Source organism: Ambystoma mexicanum, chromosome 9, assembly GCF_040938575.1.
Source record: "Ambystoma mexicanum isolate Mex_15411 chromosome 9, UKY_AmexF1_1, whole genome shotgun sequence".
Taxonomy (NCBI): domain Eukaryota; kingdom Metazoa; phylum Chordata; class Amphibia; order Caudata; family Ambystomatidae; genus Ambystoma; species Ambystoma mexicanum.
The window spans coordinates 693,412,034-693,436,403 of record NC_090931.1 but is presented as its reverse complement, the minus strand read 5'-3'; the positions used below and the strand labels follow the sequence as shown (position 1 = coordinate 693,436,403).

Below are 24,370 nucleotides of genomic sequence, written 5' to 3'. Positions count from 1 at the left end.
CATTTCCAACTTCACCCAAGCATGGGAGGGAATCACCTCAGACAGATGGTTGCTGTCCACAGTAGCGGGTGGATATTGTATAGAGCTCCACAAGCAACCCCCGGAACCACCCCCCACGCCAGAAAACCCACTCCATGGAAAACCAGCACATCCTCCTCGAGAACATCGCCACGCTTCTCCTAAAGGACGCCATAGAAATCGTCCCGGCCAACCAGGTAGACAAAGGATATTTATTCCACTTCCTTGTGCCAAAGAAAGATCTAACAACGCGCCCAGTGTTAGATTTACACCCTGCAAACAAATATGTCAAGCCACAAAAGTTCTGCATGACTACGCTACAAGAGGTAATCCCTCTGCTAAAAAAGGGGTATTACATGGAGATAAAAGATGACTATTTTCATATTTCATTGTTCCCAGCGCACAGAGGATTATTGCGTTTCAAGATAGCGACCAGCACTACCAATTCAGTGCTGCCCTTCGGAATAGCATCTGCTCCAAAGATATTCACGAAGGTACTGGCGGTGGTGACAGCACACCTGCGTAGGGAGGCAATCCCAGTGTACCATTACCTGGACGACTGGCTGACTACAGGGGAGTCTCCCTTAATTTGCAGGCAAAACATTCAAAGAACTATCAACCTTCTCTTTCAATTGGGCTTCTCCATCGAGAAAAAAAATCAAGTCTAGTGCCAAGCACAACCAAACAGTTCCTATGAGCTGTTATAAACACACAAGAAGAGTTGGTCTCTCCGTCAGAAGAGAGTCCAAAACATGTTACTGCTAATACTGCATTATCAGGCCAGCTGCCAGATAAGGGCGCGCAAAGCTATGCGTTTACTAGGCATGACGGCATCTTGCATTTACCTGGTACCCCACACGCGCATGCAAGCCATGCTGGAGTGGTTGGCGAAACGGTGGTCTCAGGCAAGTAGTCCCTGGGACGATCTAGTGGTCGTTTCGCCAACAGTAGTACAAAATCTCGATGGTGGACAAGAGAAAATCTGTTGAAGGGGAAACCTTTCTACGATCTGGAAGTACAAGCGATTATCACAATCGATGCCTCACTCGCTGGGTGGAGGGCTCATTACCTTCACCACACAGCTCCGGGTCTGTGGTCTCATACAGCAGCACAGAACCACATAAATCTGCTAGAACTACTGGCAGTATTCAAAGCCCTTCTGACATTCAAATTTCACCTAGCGAACCAATCTGTGCAAGTCCTGACAGACAGCACTACAGCAATGTTTTACATCAACAAACAGGGGGGCACACGCTCTCCAAATCTGTGCAGGCTTGCGCAAAAAATTTGGAGATGGGCACTCAAACGGAAGATATTCCTATCGTCACAGCACGTTCTAGGGGAACTCAACTCTCTGGCAGACTCGCTGAGCAGCGATCCCCTACCAGAGGAACACGAATGGCGACTACATGCAGGGGTCGTAGAACATCTCTTCTCTCAATGGGTTCTCCCCACAATAGACTTATTCGATATAAGCTAAAACAGTCAATGCCCGGACTTTGCGTCCGAATTCCCCCAGCCAGGCTCCAAGGGGAACCCCCTATGGATTAACTGGTCAGGGAAATTTTCTTACGCTCCATCCCTCCTAGCCCCCTCCCCCCGCACACCTCTCATGGGGAAGGAAGGTGGTGAACAAGATACACAAGGAACAGGTGACACTCATCCTAGTTGCTCCAATGTGGCCAAGACAACCCTGGTATCCACATCTGCGCAAACTGGCGATGTACGATCCCATCAAGCTCCCATGGCCGTACCATCTGCTCACTCAGCATGGGGGACTAACAGTGCACCCTCAACCTCACTCAATGAATTTGGCAGCATGGCTCCTGAAGTCAGAGTTCGGACATCTTAACCTACCACTGAGATGTATGGATATCTTGAAGGAAGCAAGAAAGCCTAACACTAGGCACTGTTATTTTGACAAGTGGCAGAGATTTGTGATTTGGTGCCAGTCTAAACAAATTAACTCCATAGAATGTACTCCTTCCCACATTCTAACTTGTATGCGCCACTTGCTAGATTCAAGGTTAATATTCAACTCTTAAAAAGTTCACCTGGCGACCTTGTCAGTTTATACCACCTCCCACAATAAAGTCTCATGGTGGAAGGTACTTGTCATCAAAGCATTCACGGAGGAAGTAAAGAGACACCTCCAATTTCTAATCCGCTGCCAGGATGGCATCTCGATGTTGTACTCGCTAAGCTCATGGGTCCCCCTTTCGAGTCAATGCATAAGTCTAGTCTCAAACACCTGATTTGCAAGACGGCCTTCTTAGTGGCTATTACTTCCATTAGAAGCGTCAGTGAAATACAAGCTTTGTCAGTGCACGATCTTTTCTTTGTCATACACAAGGACAAGCTGGTTTTACGTACTCATCCTAGGATCCCACCTAAATTGATCTCCAAATTTCCAGTCTATTGGGCTACTGGCTTTCTTCCAGAACCCCACCAGCTCTGCTGAGGTAAAATTCCACACACTAGAAGTGAGGAGGGAGGTCCTTTACTATGTAAACAAGACCAGACCGCTAAGAAAAACAGACCAACTGTTTGTCTCTGTAGCACCAGGCAGAGAAAGAGACCGCATTTAAAAAAATTCCATCTCCAGGTGGATAGTCAGAAGTATACAATTGTGCTATTCCCTAGCAAACAAGACATTGCCTTTTACACCCAGAGCTCACTCCACAAGGAGCACAGGAGCCACTCTGGCTTTCATTGCCAATGTCCCTCTAGACAGCATTTGCTCATTGGGGCTCAGTACATACTTTCACTCGGCATTACTGCATTGACACTCGTTCCAAGACAGATACACGGGTGGGGCAAGCGGTTCAAAGACATCTCTTCACCGATGAACCTTATCACATCCCACCACCTTCTCCTAACACTGCTCGCTAATCTATGCACAGCATAGCATGATCTAAGCAGATTCTACAAGCCTCAGAAGGGATACATTACTCACCGTAATCGTATTTCTGATGCTTGTATCTGCTTAGTCACATGCGCCCACCCTTCTTCCCCTGGGGGAGAAGGCGCATGGATGCTTATGAGCTTGTCTGATTTGTATCTGCCGGGATACAACTGTACTCGCGCTACACTTCATGCTACCTCATGCCAGAAAAATAACAATCTGAGGGACCTCCACACATGAAGGACCATGGGAACAGTGGACGTCGCACTAGGGATAGTATTACTGGCATGCCCTCTTGACCTCCCTTTTTGAGTTTTGAAAATAACAACTGTAATACTGCACAGCTTCCAATAGACGTCGGCCGCTGCACAGCATGTGACTCTAAGCAGATACAAGCATCAGAAATACGATTACAGTGAGTAATGTATCCTATATATGTATAACTGAAACCTTGAGAGTATGCGTTTTACTTGGTTACTTGTATTGACTGATTTCATCTGCAGAGCTCTACAGATCATATTGTCCCCTCTTGACGTAGGCCTAGCTGCTCAGTCACACTACCAACTTCTGTAGTACAGACCTATACCAAAAGGTGGGTTACCTAATACCACGCAGATAAGTCTTGTGCAGTCTCACACAGTGTCACTGCACCAATTCTTACCCAACAACCATGAATATAATTTTTTGTGGTCACCAAATGAGTCACTGTTGTCGTCCTAGGACTGTTTCACAGCACACTGGTTACCAATTAATCCGCTCGGATTGTGGTACTCTGACACGTGATAGCAGGCGCCAGTGAGTCCTGAATCATTGTACTGATTTCCCTCTGTATAGGCAGATGGAAGACTTAAGTGAGGATCTTCACTTATCAAATGAGTGCTTTTCTTCAGTGACAACAAGTAGTGTTTTAAAGAAGCCCTTCAGTTTACACTTTTGTTGCTTTCCAGACTCCTATTTCTGACCCTCTCTATGACCACCTTAGATTTGTTGGACGCCATGCCATCCGGCCCAACTAGAGCCTGCGTGCCCTTGTTCCCCCATTTTTTTGTTTTACTAGTTTCCATTGTTTTGATTGGTTTCTAATAGGGAGTGTCTTAAATGGTGCAAGAACTTTATTGACCCCGCCCCCTATTTTTGGCTGCCGGAACATTCTTTCTATTTTGGGATTTATTTTCCCAGGGTTGGGGGCCATCCTTCAGAGAGGTGGTCTTGGGTCCCTTGGCTGAGTGGGCTACATTGCCTGTTACCAGGGCCAGCCTTTCTTCAGGGATTTGCCTCATCTGTGCAGAGTACCTCTGCATTGATCGAGGTAGTATCTGCTACCGTTGCTAGAGGTCTGGCAAGGTAGTTCACACCCTGCATTCCTATTTTTTTTCCCCCCCTGTTTACAGTCATTTGCTGTTGTAGCAGACTGTTGTCACAGTTGTAACTTTGCTGAAAGCATAGCTTTGAATTAAAATTATTCAGTAAAGTCTTTTGATCTTTAAACTGTCCATGAATATTTAACGTTTTACTAGTGAATTCAAAGCAAAGTTGAGGAAAAAAAACCTGCCGGCTCCATAAGTGTGGGAGATTTAAGCTGTTACAGCGTTGGTTCATAAGCCAGGCTAGAAGGTTCAAAGACACCCAAAGGGATGACATTATCTATTGCAAACAAGTTTGGAGACATGGAGAAGTCGTGCCCTGAGCCATAATCGGTCGCTCTCGGTGCTTAATTTAAACTTGCCTTATTGACCTTCGGCAAGGATTTTGCAGAAGTTGATGTCTGGCTTCCTGCATTTAAAATGATGGCTGCACTCAGTGAGCGTTCTGGGGATCTTGGATTCATGGTGATAGCAGCACAGGGTTCTACAACTTCAAGTCCAGACAAGGACGAGACCAGGTTATCGCCCATGGCTCTATACACGGCTTTTTGTTGTTGGAAGCTGCCAAAGCTTCCAGGATGGAAACATCTCCTATGTTTTGTAAAGATGAGGTTTTTCCCCCCCTTGTGTGCTACATGCCCGTGGTTTATCTTTCCCATGCTTCCTGCATAATTGTATTTCAGAGTGGTCCCCTGCTCCACTCGCCTTGGGCTGTATATTCTTGTTGGGAGGAGCAGCTTGGCGGATTCACAATCTCAACCCCCTGAGGCTTGCTGCATAGTGCGTCCATTTCTCGCCCCACTATGTTGGCTTAGGCAGCGTGCAGTCAAAGAACTGACACAAGACCGCACCCCTTCAAGCTTCATTTTCCTGATGTTGGGAGCACTATAGGCCCCCTTCAAACCATACCAGAACGGGACAGAGCACTCAACAACACAATATACCTAATAGTCCCAGCGAGACAGAATAGAGCCAAACCACGCCTTCCAAGAAGGGGTATCCCCAGCAACACTTACAGCTGTGCTTTGCTTGACACTACACTGGTACTGGAACTGGTATGCTCGCGCAGCTCTGGTACCCATATAGCTCTGTCCCCTTAAAGCCTTTCCCTGGGCCTTCGCATGGAGGGTCTCAAGGTTCAGTTTACTGCCCGCCACATGGTGCAGGTGCCCAACAGGTGCAAGAGCCGGTTGCTTTTCGGTTTGCTGCCGTTTACCACTGTGCCCCTCGCTTCCACTGGCTCTATCGCAGCGTTCGAGGAAAGTACCATATTGCGTGTCAACCCAACCTCCAGCACTGAAACTGCAAGGCTGCTTCCGACACAGGCTATCCACTTCTTGAAGGCTGTTCTGACTTTTTGGAGGTCAGTTAAGTCTTCTGTTATACTTCCCTTGCCTGTTTGTAGCCATTCATGGTAAATGCAAAAGTGCACAAGAAAAATATCACAAAAATGGTAAAAATCACACAGCTGCCACCAGCTTGTCTTAGGCTCATTGTCAAAGTAACCAAAAAATCCAGTAAGGTGATGTGTGCTATTGTAAACAATTCTAAAAGTAATACACAGTCGATCAGTACTGACAAGTCCCAAAGACTAGTACCAAAGACTGTCAGTACTGAGAGACTGTGTATTACTTTTGGAATGTTTGTATTTTTACAATTGCACACATCATTTTGGTTACTTTGACATGCCATGAGATTTTCACTTTTTCTATGGCTGTTTTTGTTGTTTGGCCACCTTCCTGCATCATCCGGTCAGGAAATGCCAGAAATGGTAATCCTCTTTCCCGGGGAAAGCTGCTGCTTTCGTGGGAAGTGGGCTTTGTGTGCGAGAGCCAGAGAAGGGGGCTGAACTGTCTGGTCTCAGTCAACACCCTCTGGCACCTAATTTGCAAATGGTTTGCAGGCTACTTGGTTAGTAAACTATTTGCAAGCATCTTAACAGTTTTCAAAAGCAGTGAGCCTACCAGTTGGTTTGATAATTTGAGTATCAAATTTGATTGTCAGCATCCAATGGGTACCCCCGGTCCATATTTGGTCTTCCACCAGTAGGTCTCTTATAGACGTGAATGGGGGAGAGGGGCATACTGCTGATTAGCTAAATGCGATGCAGTCCTGATCCTGCTTTACGTCCCATGTTAAGTAGGTCTTCGGTTGCTGTTTGCAATTGGTGTTGACCGTGGATGTGAAAATGTTGTACGTTAAAGGTCAACGGTTGCAGTCCGTTTTCGAAATGGGCAGCAACAGTTGTAGTGGTGACAGTTTGACATGCAAGCAGGGTTTTTTCTGGAAAAAGTGCTGCTCCTAAGATGATCAGGAACTGCAGTGCAGCTGTGATTACTGCCGGGTATGTCTCTGGGACCAGAGCCCCTGTGGCCCACACTCATAGGCGGCCAGATTTAGCCATCAGTCTGTTTACCCCTCCAAGTCACCAGCCATCAGTTGCACTTCTCACTGCATTTGTTCTAACGAGATGTAGTGCCACATCACCTCCTTCAAGGAAATATCTGGATTTAGATAGCAGGTTCCTCTGCTTTACAAAAGCCTTAGAGCTACGCACCCATCTTGAGCATCAATTTAACTCCTACTCCGACCTGGCCACTTACTGGTCCCTATGCACTCGCCAGATTACAGTGTACTAATCGTTCCAATAAGTGGATAGTTAAAAAATATGTTCATGTTCGATCGGTCAGCTGTTTAAAAGAAAATGGATTCCCCATAGATAATTTTTTTTAGCAAAGCAAATGTTTACTTTTCCTGTCTCCGGTTATCTGTAAGTTATCTCCTTAAATGTCTAAAAATCTAATTGGCAATGTTTGTTGTCTGTAATTCTGTTAGAATTGTAGTTGTGCTACCTTTTCCATTATGATCGGAATCCATTTTTCATTTTTTTATTCTGCAGGTTCTTAGCCAGTCCAAAAATCCCATGGTGGTTCTTGGAAGCAGTGCACTGCAGCGTGGTGACGGAGCGGCTATACATGCAGCAGTTTCTGCTATTGCATACAATGCCAGGGCAAGCAGTGGGATTACTGGGGAATGGAAAGTTCTGAACATCTTGCACAGGTTTGCTTTTTTAAAAATGGATTGTTTCTTTAATGTGTTACTTATTGGCTCAATTTCCTAGCATCTCCACTCATCAATTCAGAGATTGCTGTGTATCCCAATTATGTTAGTTAAACTTGTGGAGCATATTTGAGGCTTCCTGGCGCTATCTCAACCGTGCTGGATGAACAAGAATAATTAATCTAAAAAGGCTGCTTTGAAGAGATGGGTCTTAAACTTCCAGTAACAAATATGAATGTTGGATGGTTTTACGAACAAAGGAAGGAACTTTCACAAAGAACGTGCAAGCACAGAAAAAGCATGTCCACCTATATATACTAGCCAGTATTTAGCAAGACTGAGCAAAATCGGATTACTAGAACATAAAACCTGGCTGGGAACAGAAGGCTTTCATCTAGACAACAGAATGCCAATTCCATTCCCGGTGGTCAAACATTGATAAACAGCGCAAACGGAAATATTTGCTGATTAGGTGAAAAAAGTTCAACTCTGTATGCAGCTTTAACTGAATAAAGCAAGAAGACGATATACAATGTATTTGGGTAGTTTTAAGTCCACATTTTCTACACGGGATAACTGGGCAGGACAAGGTCCCAGCTCATGCGACAGAACTCCAAATCCCACGTAGACCTAGCACTATCAAAGACCATAACTTCTGTTTTATTAATATTATCACTCCTCCAGCATGCAATCTTCAATAGACATGCTTTATATCTTATGGCGATGTCACTCAGCCTCCCGTCCATATAGATGAAAAGCAAGGTGTCGACATTTCACAGGGAACCTACTTGAGCCCACCAATGGGGCCAGAGGTTGCACATAAATATTCATCAAAGTGGTGGAGAGTGAAGAACCGCACTGATCAAGGGGTGAGGTTTAGCATAGAAGGAAGATAAGGAAACTGCCTGCGTATGGATGGCCAGCCAAGTAAGATAAAAATAGTTGTAGGGCTGTTCAAGTTATTCCACATCCCCTTAGGTGGCATAGGACAGGATAGTGTACCATGGTGAATGCCGCTGAAAGGCCATTTGAGACCAAGCCCACAACACCACCACTACCACCCATTATCAACTGAATGTCGCCAGACGGGGCCACGAGAATAGACTGTCACGTGGCTCAGGACTGAGTCTTTTCAGCAGTGGTGGTCTTTAATTTCACCACACAGTTAATGCATTGCATATCTAAAATACATTGCTGCTATTCTACTTTCCAGAGACAAATAGTCTGATCCAAAAGCTAGTTTTAACGCCCATGCAAGATACCTCAAAAGCAAGATCAAATGTTAGACAAAATTCTCACACGTAGTTCTGAGTTCTGATGATACTGGCACCAATTGATGTGTAGAATGTCTTCTATTGGTACTTTAGCTGTCACAATTCGAAACCTATTGTCTTTGAAATTCCTGGCTACCCTGGCTGGTAAAAATGGAAGAAAGTCATTTAAACACAAGACCCATCTCGTAGGTTTTGATTAAAAGCATGAACTCCTCCTTCCCAGTTGCTGTGTTTTTTATGCCAACTGAATATTTGATGGGTCAGGGGTCACATTATGGGCATTGGAATCCTCAAAGTTGCCTCAGCATAATGAACTGTTAAATACAGGTTTTTGTCTGTTATTCATACATGTGTGGTTTGGTGGTATGATATGATATGGCATTTTTAACGCGCCTGTACACAGGTGTTTCAAGGCGTGACGAGGCAAGGGAGGGGAACAGAAGGAAGACTGACACTGATCCTTCTAGGCCAGGTGTCATTCAGATCGCGCAAGTGCATGGGAATGGGAGGGGGGAGAAGTGCAGGATGGGAAGGGGGAGAGGACCGTGCAGTACAAGGATAAGAAAAAATAACAATAGGTAAAGTACGGCCAGCAGGTGGCAAGTGCTGGTAGTGGGACTATAGGGATACAGAAACAGTCCCCAAGTGCGGGGTTGGCAGGAGGGCAGTGCAGGAGTGCGACTGGCGGGGGAGGGGACTGGCGGGGGAGGGGACCTGGGCCCGAGATCAGAGGGCGGCCAGGCCACCAGTGCAAAGTCAGTGTCAGCCAGGAAGTCGGCAAGGGAGAAGAGGAGAAAAAGCAGAAGCAAAGAGAGGTTTTGAGGTGCTTCCGGAACCAAAGATGATTCTCCTCAGGTTTCAGGGGGAGGCCCCAGCCGAAGAAAGAGATCTACCGCCAACCCCTTGCTTGGAGAAGCGACTGACACTGAGTGAGTTTGAGGCAGATGAGAGAAGAGCAAGAGAAAGAAGATATTTAGGAAGAGAGTTGAAGGTATTGAGGCCACAGAAAGCCTTGTGGACGATGCAGAGGGTTTTGAACTTACTCCTCGCAGCCACAGGGAGCCAGTGTAGAGATTTCAGTCCTGGAGAGATACGATCCCTGGGCTTGAGGCCAAGGACACGTCTCGCAGTCCTGTTCTGGATAAGTTGCAGAGGGCGGAGAGTAGAAGCAGGCAGATTTAGAAAGAGGCTGTTGCAGTAGTCCAGCCTAGAGAGAACCAGAGCTCTGGAGACAGTGAGCTTCTGGGGAAAGGAGAGGAAAGGAAGAATATCTCTGAGGAGGTGCATTTGGTAGTGTAGTCAGAGATGTGAGGAGAGAAGGAGAGTGTAGAGTCGAAGATGACCCCGAGGTTTTTAGCCACACAGGTGGGAGCAGGAAGGGGGCCAAGAGAGATCACTTCCTTGCCTTTACATTACCAGCTCCCTTTCCTCTTTTGTTGGTAAACTAGTATTGAACCTTTTCACAACTATCTCCCAGCATAGGTGCTCTTCGGAAACCTTATTGGTTCTTTTTGGGGTGGGGGTAGGGCAGCATGGCTCTGCACCCCATCCCAGACATGACTTTGGGGCTGTGTATGTGTGTGTAGATACATTTCTGATGCTTGTGAATCTGCTTAGTCGCATGCTGTGCATATATAGTATGGCATCTAGTGATAATCGCAGAGTATTGCATCTTTCTTTTGAAGGTCGAAAGGGGACGTCGACATGGGCGACTGTAACACTATCCCTAACGTGACGTGCATTGTACCCAAAATCCCTCACGTGCCGATGTCCCTCAGATAGTTTTTTTCCGCCAACCTAGTTGCTCGTCTAATTCAGCGCTCGCAAGAGTTAATATTGCTTACTTTGTCCCACGACCTACCGTCGTCTAGTCTCCCGACTAACCTTCTTGACGAGTGCCTCGTAGGCTTCCTGCCGCCAAAGCCATTCACAAATGCTCGGCGACTGGCGAACGTGTGGCCTCGGCCCTCCGGCCAGGCCCTTACAATAGGGAGTATGGGACCCTAGGTTAATTCAAGAATGTATTTCCTTTCGACTTCTCTTTCTCTATTTGGTCTGGCTTTCGTCACCCTCTGCTATGGAGAGGACGCCCTTTACATTTTGCCCGTCGTGTAACAGCAAGTTTCCGTGGAAGGACACCCATCGCCGTTGCAATCGGTGTCTCCCTTGAGACCACGACGAGTGCTCCTGCAAGCTCTTTCGACTGAAAACGTTGAAGGACAGGCAGACTAAACGGTGTATGGCCTACACTATGCAGGCCGAAATCCATTCCCCCTTTGGCGCCATCACACCATTCAACGAGGAATCCATCGGCAGCCATGGCTCCAAATCAACCTTTCGGCAGAACCTTCAGTCTCCCAAATGCCCGGCTGCTGCATGGGAATTACATGGCCACATTGGAAATGAAAGATGCATACTTACATATTTCAATGTTGCCAGCGCACAAGAAAGTACCTCAGGTTCATGATAGAGGACACCCACTATCAGTTCAAGATTCTCCCCTTCGGCATTGCCTCAGCTACACAGGTGTTCATGAAGGTACTAGCAGTAGTAGCTGCTCACCTGGGCAGGCAGTCTATCCTTACCTCGACGACTGGCTCATAACCGGCGATGCGTACATGTCAAACAAATACCCAGAAGACTGTAGATCTCCTCTTCAACCTAGGTTTCTCGATGAACGAGAAAGTCAATTCTAAACCCCAGCCAAGTCAAACAGTTTCTGGGGGCTCTAATTCAGACCAAAGACCGTCTCGTCTTTCCCTCCAACGAGAGTGATCAAAACATGCTGTTCCAGATCACTCACTATGTAGCCCGTCACAAGGTGACCGTACGCAAGGCCAATGCGACTGTTAGGGATGATGGCCTCCTACATCTACCCAGTTCCACACGCTCACCTGCGCACGCGTCCCATGCAAGAGTAGCTCTCGAGCCAATGGTGTGAGGCCAGTGGGACAATCTAGTGGTTGTCTCGACAGCCTTCATTCAGTCGCTGCAGTGGTGGTCAAGGGAAAACCTTCTGCCGGGGAAAACCTTTACCACCCCTGCAGTAGAAGCCACTCTCACCACAGACGCATCTCTTACTGGGTGGGGGGCTTCACCTCCTTCATCAGACAGCACACAGTGTGTGGTCCCCAGCGTTGGCATCCAATCACATAAACTTTGTTGGAACTGCTAGCAGTGTTCAAGTCCCTAAGGGCCTTCGAAACACACCCCAAATGGAAGACCGTTCTAGTCCTCATGGACAGTACTACGGCCATATTTTACTTAAATAAACAAGGGGGCGCTCACTATCTAGGGCTGTCCAAACTGTCCCAGAACATATGGAAGTGGGCTCTCAAACACAAGATGTATCGCCTGTCACAACATGTTCCAGGGGAACTCCATCTTCTGGTGGACATACTCGGCAGAGACTTCCCTCTATCTGTAGAGAATGTCTTTGCAGACTGGGGCTTCCCAGAGGTCGACTTGTTCGCCACTCTGGAGAACGCCCAATGCCCAGATTACGCCTCCAGGTACCCTCAGAACCGCTCCAAGGGTAACGGTCTCTGGATAACATGGAATCAGGGAAATTTGTCAGGATGATTACTGATTCCCCCCATCTCATGGCAATGTCAGTATCCCCTCCCAGGAAGCTGCCATGCCCATACAACATTCTGTCTCAAAACCAGGGGGAAAGACTACATCCGTGCCCTCAAACTCTCATCTTGGCAGTCTGGCTCATTAGGTCGTAGAGTTCGGGCACCTTCAACTCCCTCAAAGATGTATGGACATACTCTGAGAAGCACGGAAACCTAACACCAGGCATTGCTACTCCAGCAAATGGAAGCGCTTTGTCATCTGGTGTAATGGCAAGGGCATCAATCCTATTGAATGCACACCTAAACATATTGTCCTGTACCTAACCCACCTGTTGGATTCAGGTCTGGTTTCAGTTCTCTAAAGGTCCACTTAGCTGCGCTTTTGGCGTACACCATGTCACAGAGCAAGGTTTCCTGGTGGAAAATTCCAGTAATTAAAGCATTTATGGAAGGGATAAAAAGGCTTCTTCCCCCTATTTCCAACCCAGCTCTCTGGTGGGACATGGATGTTGTTCTTACTCGACTAATGGGGCCTCCGTTTGCACCAATGCACAAGGCATTAAAAGCACATACTTGAAGCACTCCAGTGCAAGACCGCCTTCCTGGTGGCTATAAGGAGAGTTAATGAATTGCAGGCCCTTTCAGTCATGATCCATTCGTCATGATTCACAAAGAGATGAGGTGGTTTTTCGCACATAGCCAGGCTTTGCGCCTACATTTATCTCAAAGTTCCATGTAAACCAATCCATCGAACTACCCACCTTTTTCCAGAATCCCACTAACGTGGCGGAAGGAAGCCTCCACACACTGGATGTGAGGTGAGCGGTTATCTACTATCTGGAAAAAACAAGCCACTAAGGAAAACAAACCAGTTTTTCATTTCAGTGGCAGCTGGCAGAAAAGGGGAACATGTCTCTAAAGCAGCTATCTCAAAGTGGATTGTAAACTACATCACACTGTTACACTCTTGCCAAGAGAGATCTACCCTTCACGCCTAGAGCGTACACTACTTTGAGCACAGGGGCTACCACAGCAGTCATTGCAAATGTTCCTCTTGAGTCCATTTGCAAAGCAGCAACCTAGAGTTATGTACACACCCTTACACAACACGACTGCCTAGATACACACTCTAGGTCTGATTCTCAGGTGGGACAAGTAGTGCTACGACATCTCTTTGCTACTGTTCCTTCACACATCCCACCACCATCTCCCGGTACTGCTCGCTAGTCTATGCACAGCATTTCTGATGATTGTATCTGCTTGGATTCACATGCGCCCACCTTTCCTCCACTCGTGGAGTGGAAGGAAAATAGACCTCTTACACCTTCTTTCTTCTGTACTTGCTCACGCCGACTATAAGGCTCCCACATGGCAGAAAAAACAAAACCAGTGGGACTGCGACACGTGAGGGATTTTGGGTACACTGCATGTCACGTTGGGGATAGTGTTAGTCACGCCCAGGTCGATGTCCCCCTTCGATCTTCGTAAGAAACATGCAATACTCTGCGATTACCACTAGATGTCGGTCTATATGCACAGCATGTGAATCTAAGCAGATGCAATCATCAGAAATGCTGTTACGGTGAGTAATGCATGTTATATATAATATTACAGGGCCTGCGGTAGTGGGCCTTTAGTTAGGGTTAAGTTGCTCAACCCATAGGAAGAGCACTTTTCGGGCAGCTTATAACTTTGCACCCCTTCACCCCACAGACGTATCCTTACCAAACTTAGCAAAAAAGTTAGTTTCCCAGTTAGATTGATTCTGTGAAGTTTGGTGAGTTTAGTCGAGAGGGGCGGGGCAAAGTTATAGAGGGGGGCCCAAAATTTCTGTTTTGCCCATAGACGCAATGGAAATAAAATTTAGCTCACGTCGACAGCCCAAACTGCTGGACGGATTTTCACCAAAGTTGAGGTGGGAGTGGCGGCTTGGTACCGAAAGTGTTTTTTAGAATTTTGGTAGTACGTCAAAGGACAGCTTGAGACGCACACTTGGGGTTTTTGGTGACTGAAAGAGGGCTTGGTCAGGGTAGGAGAGTGGAATATAGATGATATGGGTGTGTTCTTATAGGTGAAAAATAGGATTGGCGGTCCAGTTCTATGTTTGTAGACGTCATTTGAATTGGGAGGTTCAGGCCGTGTTGTGGTGTGGTGGTTGTGTCCAGTGGCCAGATTCTTGGGTGCATGTGTGTATTATGCTGTGGCGGCCATGCGCCCAAGAATCTGCCCACTGGCCACAACCATAAAAGGCATAACAAAGCTATGCATCCAAGAATCTGGCCACTGGCCACAACCATTATAATAATGTGTATAGTAATTATAGATCGTGTATGGGCAATATACAGTATTTGTAACATGATACAATTGTGAAAATAGTACTTATGATTGCTGTACCATTTGGGGTACAGGTTGAGTTTGTTGTACATGGTTATGAAGGAGAAATATTTGCTTCTTTCTCTGTGAAAAAAACACAGTATAATATGTTAGGCAGGATAGTGTATCATTGCTTCTAATCTCACATGTTCTTTTTGGACCCTGATAATACATTCTAAATACTATTTTTGAAACAACATTACTGTGTGTTCTGCACAGTTGATGTTTCTGTTTAAATAATCATTGGGTCATTGGAAAGAAAAATTCATACAGGATATTTTTTAAAAAACTACTACATTTATGTAAGTTAAGTTTCACAGTATGTTGGTTTGAAGTGTGCAGTACTTAAGGGAATGTTTAAAGTGCAGAAATAAGTGTATTTATGATATGATAATTTATTTATATTGTGCTCGTACACAAGTGTTTCAGAGCGCGACCAAGCAAAGGGAGGGAAACCAGGGAGAACAAAAAATAAAAACGATTAGGCCCAGTGACATTCAGAACGCACAAGCACATGGAGAATGGAAAAAGAGGGAAAGTGCGTGGAAGGGGGAGAATTGGAAGGTGCAGAACAGGAGAGAAAAGAATAAGTTAAATAAATAAATGCAGACAATGAAAAGGTGCTAGTGCAGCCAGCAAGTGGCCAGTGCAAGGCTAGTCAGATAGGGTTTATCAGTTAAGTGCAGAAGAGTGTGGGACTGTATTGGTACAGATACAGAGCCCAGTGCAGGAGGGAGGCAGGGTGAAGCAGGTACCTGGGCCCGAAGGACAGAGGGTGTCCAGGTGCACAGTGCCAAGAGAGAAAACAGGTCAGCAGGGGAGAAGAGGGGCAGAGGCGGAAGCGAAGAGGAAGGTCTTGAGGTGCTTCTGGAACCAGAGATGGTTCTCCTCCAGTTTCAAGGTGGCTGGTAGGCTGTTCCAAAGGGAGGCCCTAGAAGAACACAAAGATCTGCCCCCAGCTCGTTTTTTTGAATAACGACTGACCCTGAGGGAGTTAGAGGTAGAGGAGTGAAGTGCTCGAGAGGGGAGGTATTTGCGGAGGGATAGTTGAAGATATTTTGGACCCAGGCCCCAGAAAGCCTTGTGGACAATGCAGAGGGTTTTAAATGTAATCCTTGCATCCACTGGGAGCCAATTAAGGGATTTCAGAGCTGGAGAGATACGGTACCAGGGCTTGAGACCAAGGACAAGTCTTGCAGTCCTGTTCTGTATTAGTTGTAGAGGGCAGAGAGTGGAAGCAGGTAGATTTAGAAAGAGGCTGTTACAGTAGTCCAACCTGGAGAGAGCCAGAGCTTGAGAGACAGTGAGCTTCTGGGGGAAGGAGAGGAAAGGCAGAGTACCTCTGAGGGGGTGAAGTAAGAAGTTTGACTTATTAGAGACGTCAGAAATGTGTGTAGAGAAGGAAAGTGTGGAGTCAAAGATGACCCCGAGGTTCTTGGCTTCGCAGGTGGGGGTAGGAGGAGGGCCAAGGGAGTCTGGCCAGAGAGTGAGGGGAAAGGATGGTGACGGTGTACCGATGAGGAGGATCTCAGTCTTGTTGGCATTTAGACAAAGATCGTTGGTAGTCCACTAATTTTGAACGGCAATTAGGCAATCGGAAATGAGGGAGGGAGGGAGAGGAGGTGGCCGAGGGCAGCCTGAAAATGAGTTGAGTGTCATCAGCATAGTACTGGAAGTTTGAGCAGAAAATGGAGCTTTCAGGTATTGGTTGAAAAGCCAGGGCGAGAAGTTAGACCCCTGGGGAACACAACAGGTGGAGAGGGAGATCGATGAAAGGAAGGACCCAAGTTGTACCTGGGAGGGTCGATCAGAGAGGAAAGAGGTCAGCCAGGCCAGAGCCTGATCAGTGATACCCAGGTTGTCACGGAGATAGTTGAGCAGGGTGGTGTGGTTGACCGTGTTGAAGGCAGAGCAGAGATCAAGTAGAATGAGGACAGAGGGAATGTTAGAGTCAAGGTTGGAGAGCAGATATTCACGGATGTTCAGGAGAGCAGTTTCCGTGCTTCTGGCAGCTCTGAAGCCAGATTGGTGGTCGTGGAGCGAGCCAACAGAATTGGAATGAAGGTTTCGCTGAGAGATGGCCAGCTTTTCCAGCAGTTTACCCAAAAAGGGAGCAATGGAAATTGGGCGATAGTTAGCCAGACGAGAAGGATCGGCTGTGGGTTTCTTGAGCAGAGGATGCACAATGGAGTGCTTCAAGCGGGAGGGGAAAGATCCAGAGGCAAAGGAGAGAATGCAGAAATCGGCAAGGGCCGGAGCAAGGGTATCAATGTGGTCCTTAATGGTTTTAGAGGAGCAGGGATGGACTTGTCTTGATGAGGCTTTCATAGATCGGACTTGTCTAGTGACCTCATCAGGGGAGAAAAGAGGAAAGGAGGAGAAAGAGGGTGGGGAGTAGCTGGAGGAGGGACAGCAAGCAGAGACAGAAAGGGGAGAGGCAGGACAGAAGAGGAGAGGGGTGGACAAGATGTCCTGTGTTTTAGAGATAAAGTGAGAGGCAGGGGCGTTGCAAAGAGCCTGGAAGATGAGGGGTGGGGGTGGAGACTGCAGCAGAGTTGGCCAACTCCCTGCAGATTTTAAAGAGTTCGGCTGAGTTGTTAGATGCCGCAGAGACACGGGCTTGAATGTGGACTCTTCTTTGTGCGGACAGAGTCTGTATTGCTTTTGGAGCAGGCGGCAGGCCAGTTTGTCAGAGGATGAACAAGAAGCCCTCCATTTCCTCTCAGCCTCCCTACACTTGAGTTTAAGTGTAGCTAGGTCAGAGTCATACCAGGAATTGCACTTGGCTTTGGACTTCAAACGGATCCTCATGATAGGGGCAAGAGTATCAGAAATAGAAGAGTAGAGAAGGGACAGGGCTGTGTCTGGGTGTGAGTCCGCCAGAGGAGGAGGGGGGGAGAGAAGGTGGCAACGAAAGCCTCAACTGACATGCGCTTCATAGGCCGCATGTCCGAGAAGGTAGGTGGCATTGTTGGGGTAGGCTTGGCTTGAGGGGAAGAGTGAGAGGAGAGGAGGCAGTGGTCACTCCAGGAGAGAGGAGTAGTCAGAGGGATAGAGAGGGGGAGGCCAGAGGAGATCAAGACATCAAGTGTGTGACCGGCAGAGTGAGTGGGGTCGGAGGGGAGGATGGAGAGGGAGAGTCAATCGCAGAGGTCGCAAAAGAGCACAGATGAAGAGCAGGGAGAATCCAGATGGATATTGTGGTCACCAATGAGGAGGAGTTGAGTGGTTCAGGCCAAGAGGAAGGAGGAGAGGTCTGCCCACTCTGAAAGAAAAGAGGTAATTTGACTAGGGGACCGGTAGAGAGTAGCAACAGTGAGTGTGGCTAGGAGAGAGAGAGAGAGAGAGAGGGATAGAGAGAGAGAGAGAGAGAGAGAGAGAGAGAGAGAGAGCCTGCAGACAAGGCATTCAAAAGAAGAGTAAGTCTGAGTAGGGATGAAAGAGGATGGAATCCACTCAGGGTAGATCGGGGCTACAACGGCCCCCCACCCCACCCCTCATGGCCAGTTGGATATGGGAGCCGAAAGGATCTTGTAGCCGTCAGGGAGGAGAGTGTCAAAACTCGTGACAGCGCTTTGTTGTTACAAGCAGTGTTGCAGTAGGAAGAATCGTAATAGTGTATTTGCAATGAAGTGTAATGAAGGGTATTTTTGAAGTAATTGGATATCTAGTAGTTAGATACCTATTGGTGTATTCTAACAGTTTTGCTTTGGAAAAGTACTGTTGGACTGTTTTTTCCGCAAACGTGTTGCTTCGTGAATCTCGGTTAACGCCTCGACTCTTTGGATTCTGTTCTTCTCGGTTCTTCGAACCTGTTTGTTTTGTGAAAATCTTTCGTGTGAAGATGTCTTCTACTTTGTCTTCGACCCCGCGTCCGGGCTTCAAGAAGTGCGGGGAGTGTGGGTCCAAGATGTCGGTGACGGATTCACACGACACCTGCCTCTGGTGCCTCGGGGAGGCCCACGACACGAATGACTGTATCGACTGCCAGTCGCTCACGTCCAAAGCCTTACGCGAACGTAAGAAGAAGTTGTCGGTAGGTCGGGTGTCCAAGCCCCGGAAGTCTAGGTCTGCGGGGCTTTCGACGGATGATTCGAGGGGTGACTCTCTGCGTCATCGTCGGAAGTCTCGTGGGTCTCCTTCTAGGAGTCGGTCTCGCCACTCCTCAGCCTCTTCGAGGCATTCTCGGAAGCGCCGACACCGGTCGTCTTCCAGGTCCTCTTCGGAGGACTCTGCCCGGCACGTCGCTTACCCCACCAGCCGTGCGACGCCGGAGGAATGGGCTTCCTTCGGGAAGAAAATGCTGGCGATTCTTGAGTCGCAGGGTACTAAGCCGTCCGCGCCCCCGAGTGGGGTCGGTCGTGAGAGGTCGAGAGACACCACTCGCAAGAGTGGTCGGCACAAGTCATGGGAGAGGTCCCGTTCGGACAAGGAGACTCGTTCTTGACGTACCCGTTCCAGGTCCCGGTCCTCGACGCGTTCGAGACCGTGTGCACCTATGAGGTCTTCGAGGAAGACATCGACGTCTGAGGTGTTGAGGGCGTCGACAGGCTTTCTCGAGGCTCCGAGGAAGTCTTCGAAGCCGTCGACGCTCAGGTCGTCGAAGGACACGCTCGGGGCTCCGGCTTCGAGGGCTGTGTCGACGCCGCCGATGCTGGCGGCGCTGCATCTGACGTCGACGCCGATTTCCTCGACGCCGATTCTCTCGGCGCCGATGCCTGTTTTCTCGACGCCGGCGCCGATTCGCTCAACGCCTTTCGTGTCGGAGGTACCCCGTGGCACGGGGGAACAGCCTAGGAAGGCTCTGGTTAAGAGCAAGCACTCTCGGGTGCCTTCTTTTCGCCACCTGGAATATATTTCAGAGGCGGATGAGGATTCTGATGGCCTGGTTCCTAGTCAGGTTCCAGATGAAATTGTCTCGGGCCATAGTCAGTTTGACGATTTGAGGCAGTCACTGCATGATGCCAGTGGACTGGACACCTCTCCGGAGGTGGAGTTTTGTAGGCCTGAACCTGGCTCTCAATGCCGATTCCTCGTACCGGCGCCTTATGGCTAGGGTTTCTGAGTACTTGGGATGGTCGGCTCCCCCAGGGGAGTTTGTGCAGGATGATCTAACGGACATCCTTGATGTTGGTCCTCCAACTGACCCGGTACTGCCGTTCCATATGGCTTTACAGAGAAGGGTGGAGGCGGCTTGGACTGCTCCGGGGAGTCTCCGGGCAGTGGGCAGAACCTTGTCGCGAAAATACCATCCAGCCAGTAGCGACCCCTGCTACTTGACCAGGCACCCCACTCCGGAGAGTTTGGTGGTGCAAGCGGCCACGGCCCCGGCAAAGCAGGCGTCGTACCCTACCATCCCTCCTGATAGGAACGACAAACGTTTTGATGGCTGGGTGAAGAAAGTGTTTTCTTCTGGTGGTATGGCGCTTCAGGCGGCCAACTCCATTTGTGCCTTGTCTCATTTCACACACACTCTGTGGAACTGTGTTGCGTTAGCGGCTGAACATATTCCCGAACGGGACGAACGGGATGGTTTCCTTGCTATGGTCCAGGATGGTAAGGACGCCATGTGCGAGTCCGTTCAGTCGGGTTTGGACTTAGCTGAATGCATCAGTAGGTCCATGGCGGCGAGCACCGTGATACGCAGGTTTGCGTGGTTGCGGAAGTCGGGGTTTGCTCCTGATGTGCAGTCCCAGCTCCTCAACATGCCCTTTGACGGTGAACACCTTTTTGGCAGCAAGGCTGACGAGAGCCTTGAGAGGTTGCAGACCTCAAAAGCTGCAGCGAAGTCGTTGGGCGCTGCAGTTCGCCAACCTCCGCCTTTTCGTCCTAGGGGACAGCAGTGGAGGGGTGGTTCCTTTCGCTATTACTCGTCCTTCAGTAAAGCGAGAGGAGCTGGCAGTCAAAGAGGCCAACGCAGGGGTAACAGAGGTGGACGACAGGGTACCCGTGGTACCAAGGCCGCTCGGGAAGTTGCCTCTTTGCCCTCAGGTAACGCCGCAGCCGCTCCCACTCAGTCATGAGGCCATGTCCCATGGTTCGCCGGTTGGGGGGAAGGCTGGCGCAGCATCTTGTAGAGTGGCAAGCCATTACTTCAGATGTGTGGGTTCTGGAGATCATAACCCACGGCTACTGTCTTCCTTTTCGGCACAGGCCTCGCGACAATCCACCGGGGAACCTCTCTTTGCAGAGTCCGAATCCGCTCCTTGCGCAGGAAATTCAAGCCCTGCTGGAGAAAGGCGCCATAGAACTGGTGCCTGTAGCGGAGAGGAACAAGGGATGGTATTCCCCTTATTTTTTGATTTCGAAGAAAGACGGGGGGATTGAGACCCATCATGGACTTGCGCGGTTTGAACAAACTCCTCAGGAAGGACAGGTTCAAGATGGTTACTCTCTCTCAAGTCCTCCAGGCCCTTCTGCTTCAGGACTGGTTGGTGTCACTGACCTCAAGGATGCTTACTTCCATGTGCCGATCCATCCCAAGCACAAGAAGTACCTGAGGTTCGCGGTTGGCGACTCGCACTTTGTTTCGGGTCCTGCCGTTCGGATTGACCTCCGCCCCGAGGGTTTTCACCAAGCTCATGGTGGTGGTGACAGCGCATCTCAGGCAAGGGGGGATTCACGTCTACCCCTACCTGGACGATTGGTTGATCAGGGGGAGCTCTCCCGAGCAAGTCCTGGATCATCTGTCCGTCACCTGCCACTCCCTTCACAGGCTGGGCTTCTCCCTCAATTTAAAGAAGTCCCATTTGACGCCAACACAGCGGCTCCAGTACATCGGAGCAGTGCTTGACACTTCCCTGGGGCAGTGTTTTCCTCCCCAGGTGAGGGCTCTTCACATTCAGCAGATGGTGCACAAGTTTCAGCATGCCCAGACGCTCCCAGCGTTCGAGTTCTTGAGGTTGCTCGGCCTCATGGCATCCTGCATTCTTCTGGTGCCAGAGGCTCGCCTGCGGATGAGATCTTTGCAGTGGGCACTCAAGACGCAATGGTCGCAGTCCTCTGGCAGGATGTCGGACCCGGTTCAGGTGCCGCCCTCGGTCGCCCGGGACCTTCTGTGGTGGGCCGTCGAAGGCAACTTGATGAAGGGGGCTCCATTTTGGCTTCCCTGGCCGGAGGTGACGATCGTGACGGATGCATCCCTCACGGGATGGGGAGCTCATGCCAACGGGCTGACAGTCAGCAGACGTTGGTCTCCATCGGAGTCCAGACTCCATATCAATCTGTTGGAGCTGAGGGCCGTCAGGCTAGCCCTGAAGGCTTTTCTGCCGACTGTGCGAGGAAAGAGTGTCCTGATCCTGACGGACAACACAGTGGCCATGCACTACCTCAACAAAAAGGGGGGGCAGGGTCACTTCCTCTGTGCAGGGAGGCGATGCAGCTCGAGTTCTGGGCCATCCAGCAGGAAGTTTCGATCTCGGCAGTTCATCTGGCCGGAGACGAAAACGTGACGGCGGACGCTCTGAGCAGGCAGAGCACAATCTCTCACGAGTGGGAGTTGGCTCAGGAGATTCTCCTGGAGATCTTCGCCCTTTGGGGGACCCCTCAAGTGGATCTCTTCGCGTCCAGTGTCAACCGGAAGTGCGAAAGGTTTTGCTCGCGGGAATTTCCTCCAAAAGGAGCCTTAGGAGACGCGTTTGTGGTGGAGTGGTCATTCCCGCTACTGTACGCGTTTCCTCCAGTCCCCGTCATCCCGCAAGTGCTGCGGAGGTTACGGAAGTTCGGTTCCCGGATGATCCTCATTGCTCCCGCGTGGGCTCGGAGGACGTGGTACCCGGACCTTCTCGACTTGTCCATCTGCCCTCCACGTCGTCTTCCCTACCGAGACGATCTGCTCTCACGGGAGGGGGGTCAGGTTCTCCATCCAGAGGTCAGATCCCTCAACCTTCACGCTTGGCTTCTGAAAGGTTGAGGTATAAGGATTGGGACCTCCCTGAAGACGTGATGGAGGTGTTGCTTTCGGCCCGAAGGCCAGCAACAAAGTCTCTGTGCCGTTGGCGTAAGTTCTGCGACTGGTGCAGAGTTCAGAATGTGGATCCTTTTGCATGTGACATCCCCATGGTTCTGTCCTTTTTGCTTTCTTTGGCCCACAGGGGCTTGCAAGTGGGTACCATTAAAGGTTACCTGGCGGCGCTGTCCATCTTTAAGCGCTTGTCTGAAGAGTGTTCTCACTTTAAAATCCCTTTAATTTCACAGTTTCTGAAAGGGCTTACTAATGTGTTCCCTCCGTCACCTTTCCTGGTGCCCGGTTGGGATTTAAACCTTGTTCTTACGTTTCTTATGGGTGCTCCGTTTGAGCCTTTACATTCTTGCCCTTTGAGGCTGTTAACTCTGAAAACTGTGTTTTTAGTTGCGGTTACTTCCGCTCGCAGAGTGAGTTACAGGCACTTTCAGTTAAGCCACCTTTCACTGTATTTCACAAGGACAGGGTTGTCCTTAGAGTTCGTCCTTTTCTTCCGAAGGTAGAGACAGAATTTCATTTGGCCCAGAAGGTTGTTCTTCCGGCATTCTATCCTCCTCCGCATCCTGGTAAGGAAGAGGAGAGGCTCCATAGGCTTGATACTAGGAGAGCTTTAAGCTTTTATGTTTCACGCATGTACCGGGTCAGAGTGGACGATCAACTCTTTATTGGTTACGCTGGAAAGCGTTTTGGGCAAGCTGTGTCGAAACAGACTTTGTCTCGCTGGATTATTTTGGCCATCTCGGAGTGTTACCGCTTGGCGGGTAAGGACCCACCGGCTGGCTTGCGGGCCCATTCTACCAGGGGTATGGCTGAATCTACTGCCCTGCAGAGGGGTGTTCCTATTCGCAACATCTGTGATGCAGCCACCTGGGCTTCAGTACATACATTTGTACGTCACTATTCCCTCGATTCCATCCGAGGACAGGATCTGGCCTTTGGCAAGGCTGTCCTTTGCTCTGCTATTTGATTGGCTATTCTAAATTTTGATTCTAAATTCTTTCCCTCCTCCTTGCTCTGGTACTGCTTTGGGAGTCTGTCATAGATATGGAATACGTCGGAGGACCCAATCCCCTCGAAGAACAAGTTACTTTCTTACCTGGTAACGTTCTTTCGATGGGATGGTCTGACGTATTCCATATCGCTCCCGCCCTGCCTTCCCCGCTGCAGAATTTCTTTTGCAATTGCAGCTTACGTTCCGCAGGGCTTTGTGTCTGACTGGCAGTTGACTAATGTCGCACGTTCTGGGGGAAAAAACTACAACTGAGGCTACGGGCGCCGTGCGTCCTACTTATCACATCGGATGACGTCGGAGGAGGTCCTCGACGACGGCGCATCAATGTCATCGACGCAGGACGCAGACGCCGAAAAAAGTTTCCGAAGCAGCACAGCTGTGGTGATTACATGTCATAGATATGGAATACGTTGTCGGACCATCCCATCGAAAGAACGTTACCAGGTAAGAAAGTAACTTGTTCATTCTAAGTACTATGTTTGCAACAACATTACTGTGTGTTCTGCATAGTTCCTGTTTGCATAATCATTGGGTCATTGGGGGGGAAAAGAATCTATACAGCATTAAAAAGACGGTACTACATTTATGTGAGTTTAACTTTCACGGGGCCTCATTACGACCCTGGCGTTAAGGGTTAACAGCGCCGTAAAAGGTGTCGGCGCCGTTAAACCCTTAACGCCTAATTACGAGGTCCCTTTGCGGGTCCCGACCGTAGCGGCTGGTTTTACCAGCCATTAAGGAAGGAACCCGCAAAGGGACTTTTGAGGTAATTACGGTACCGCAATTTGCGGTACCGTAAATACTGCCTTCCCCATTCCCATTG

At 49.0% G+C, this 24,370-nt stretch overlaps 1 protein-coding gene across 3 annotated transcripts in view; it reads left to right on the top strand.

Annotated features, from left to right (window-relative positions):
• NDUFS1 (NADH:ubiquinone oxidoreductase core subunit S1) overlaps window positions 1-24,370 on the top strand; it is a 1,009,292-nt gene that overhangs the window by 660,872 nt on the left and 324,050 nt on the right. For all 3 annotated transcript variants that reach the window (XM_069615565.1, XM_069615566.1, XM_069615564.1), the window contains exon 14: window positions 7,187-7,347. In XM_069615565.1, coding sequence (XP_069471666.1) covers window positions 7,187-7,347 — 161 coding nt within the window. The remainder of the gene's footprint in view (window positions 1-7,186; window positions 7,348-24,370) is intronic.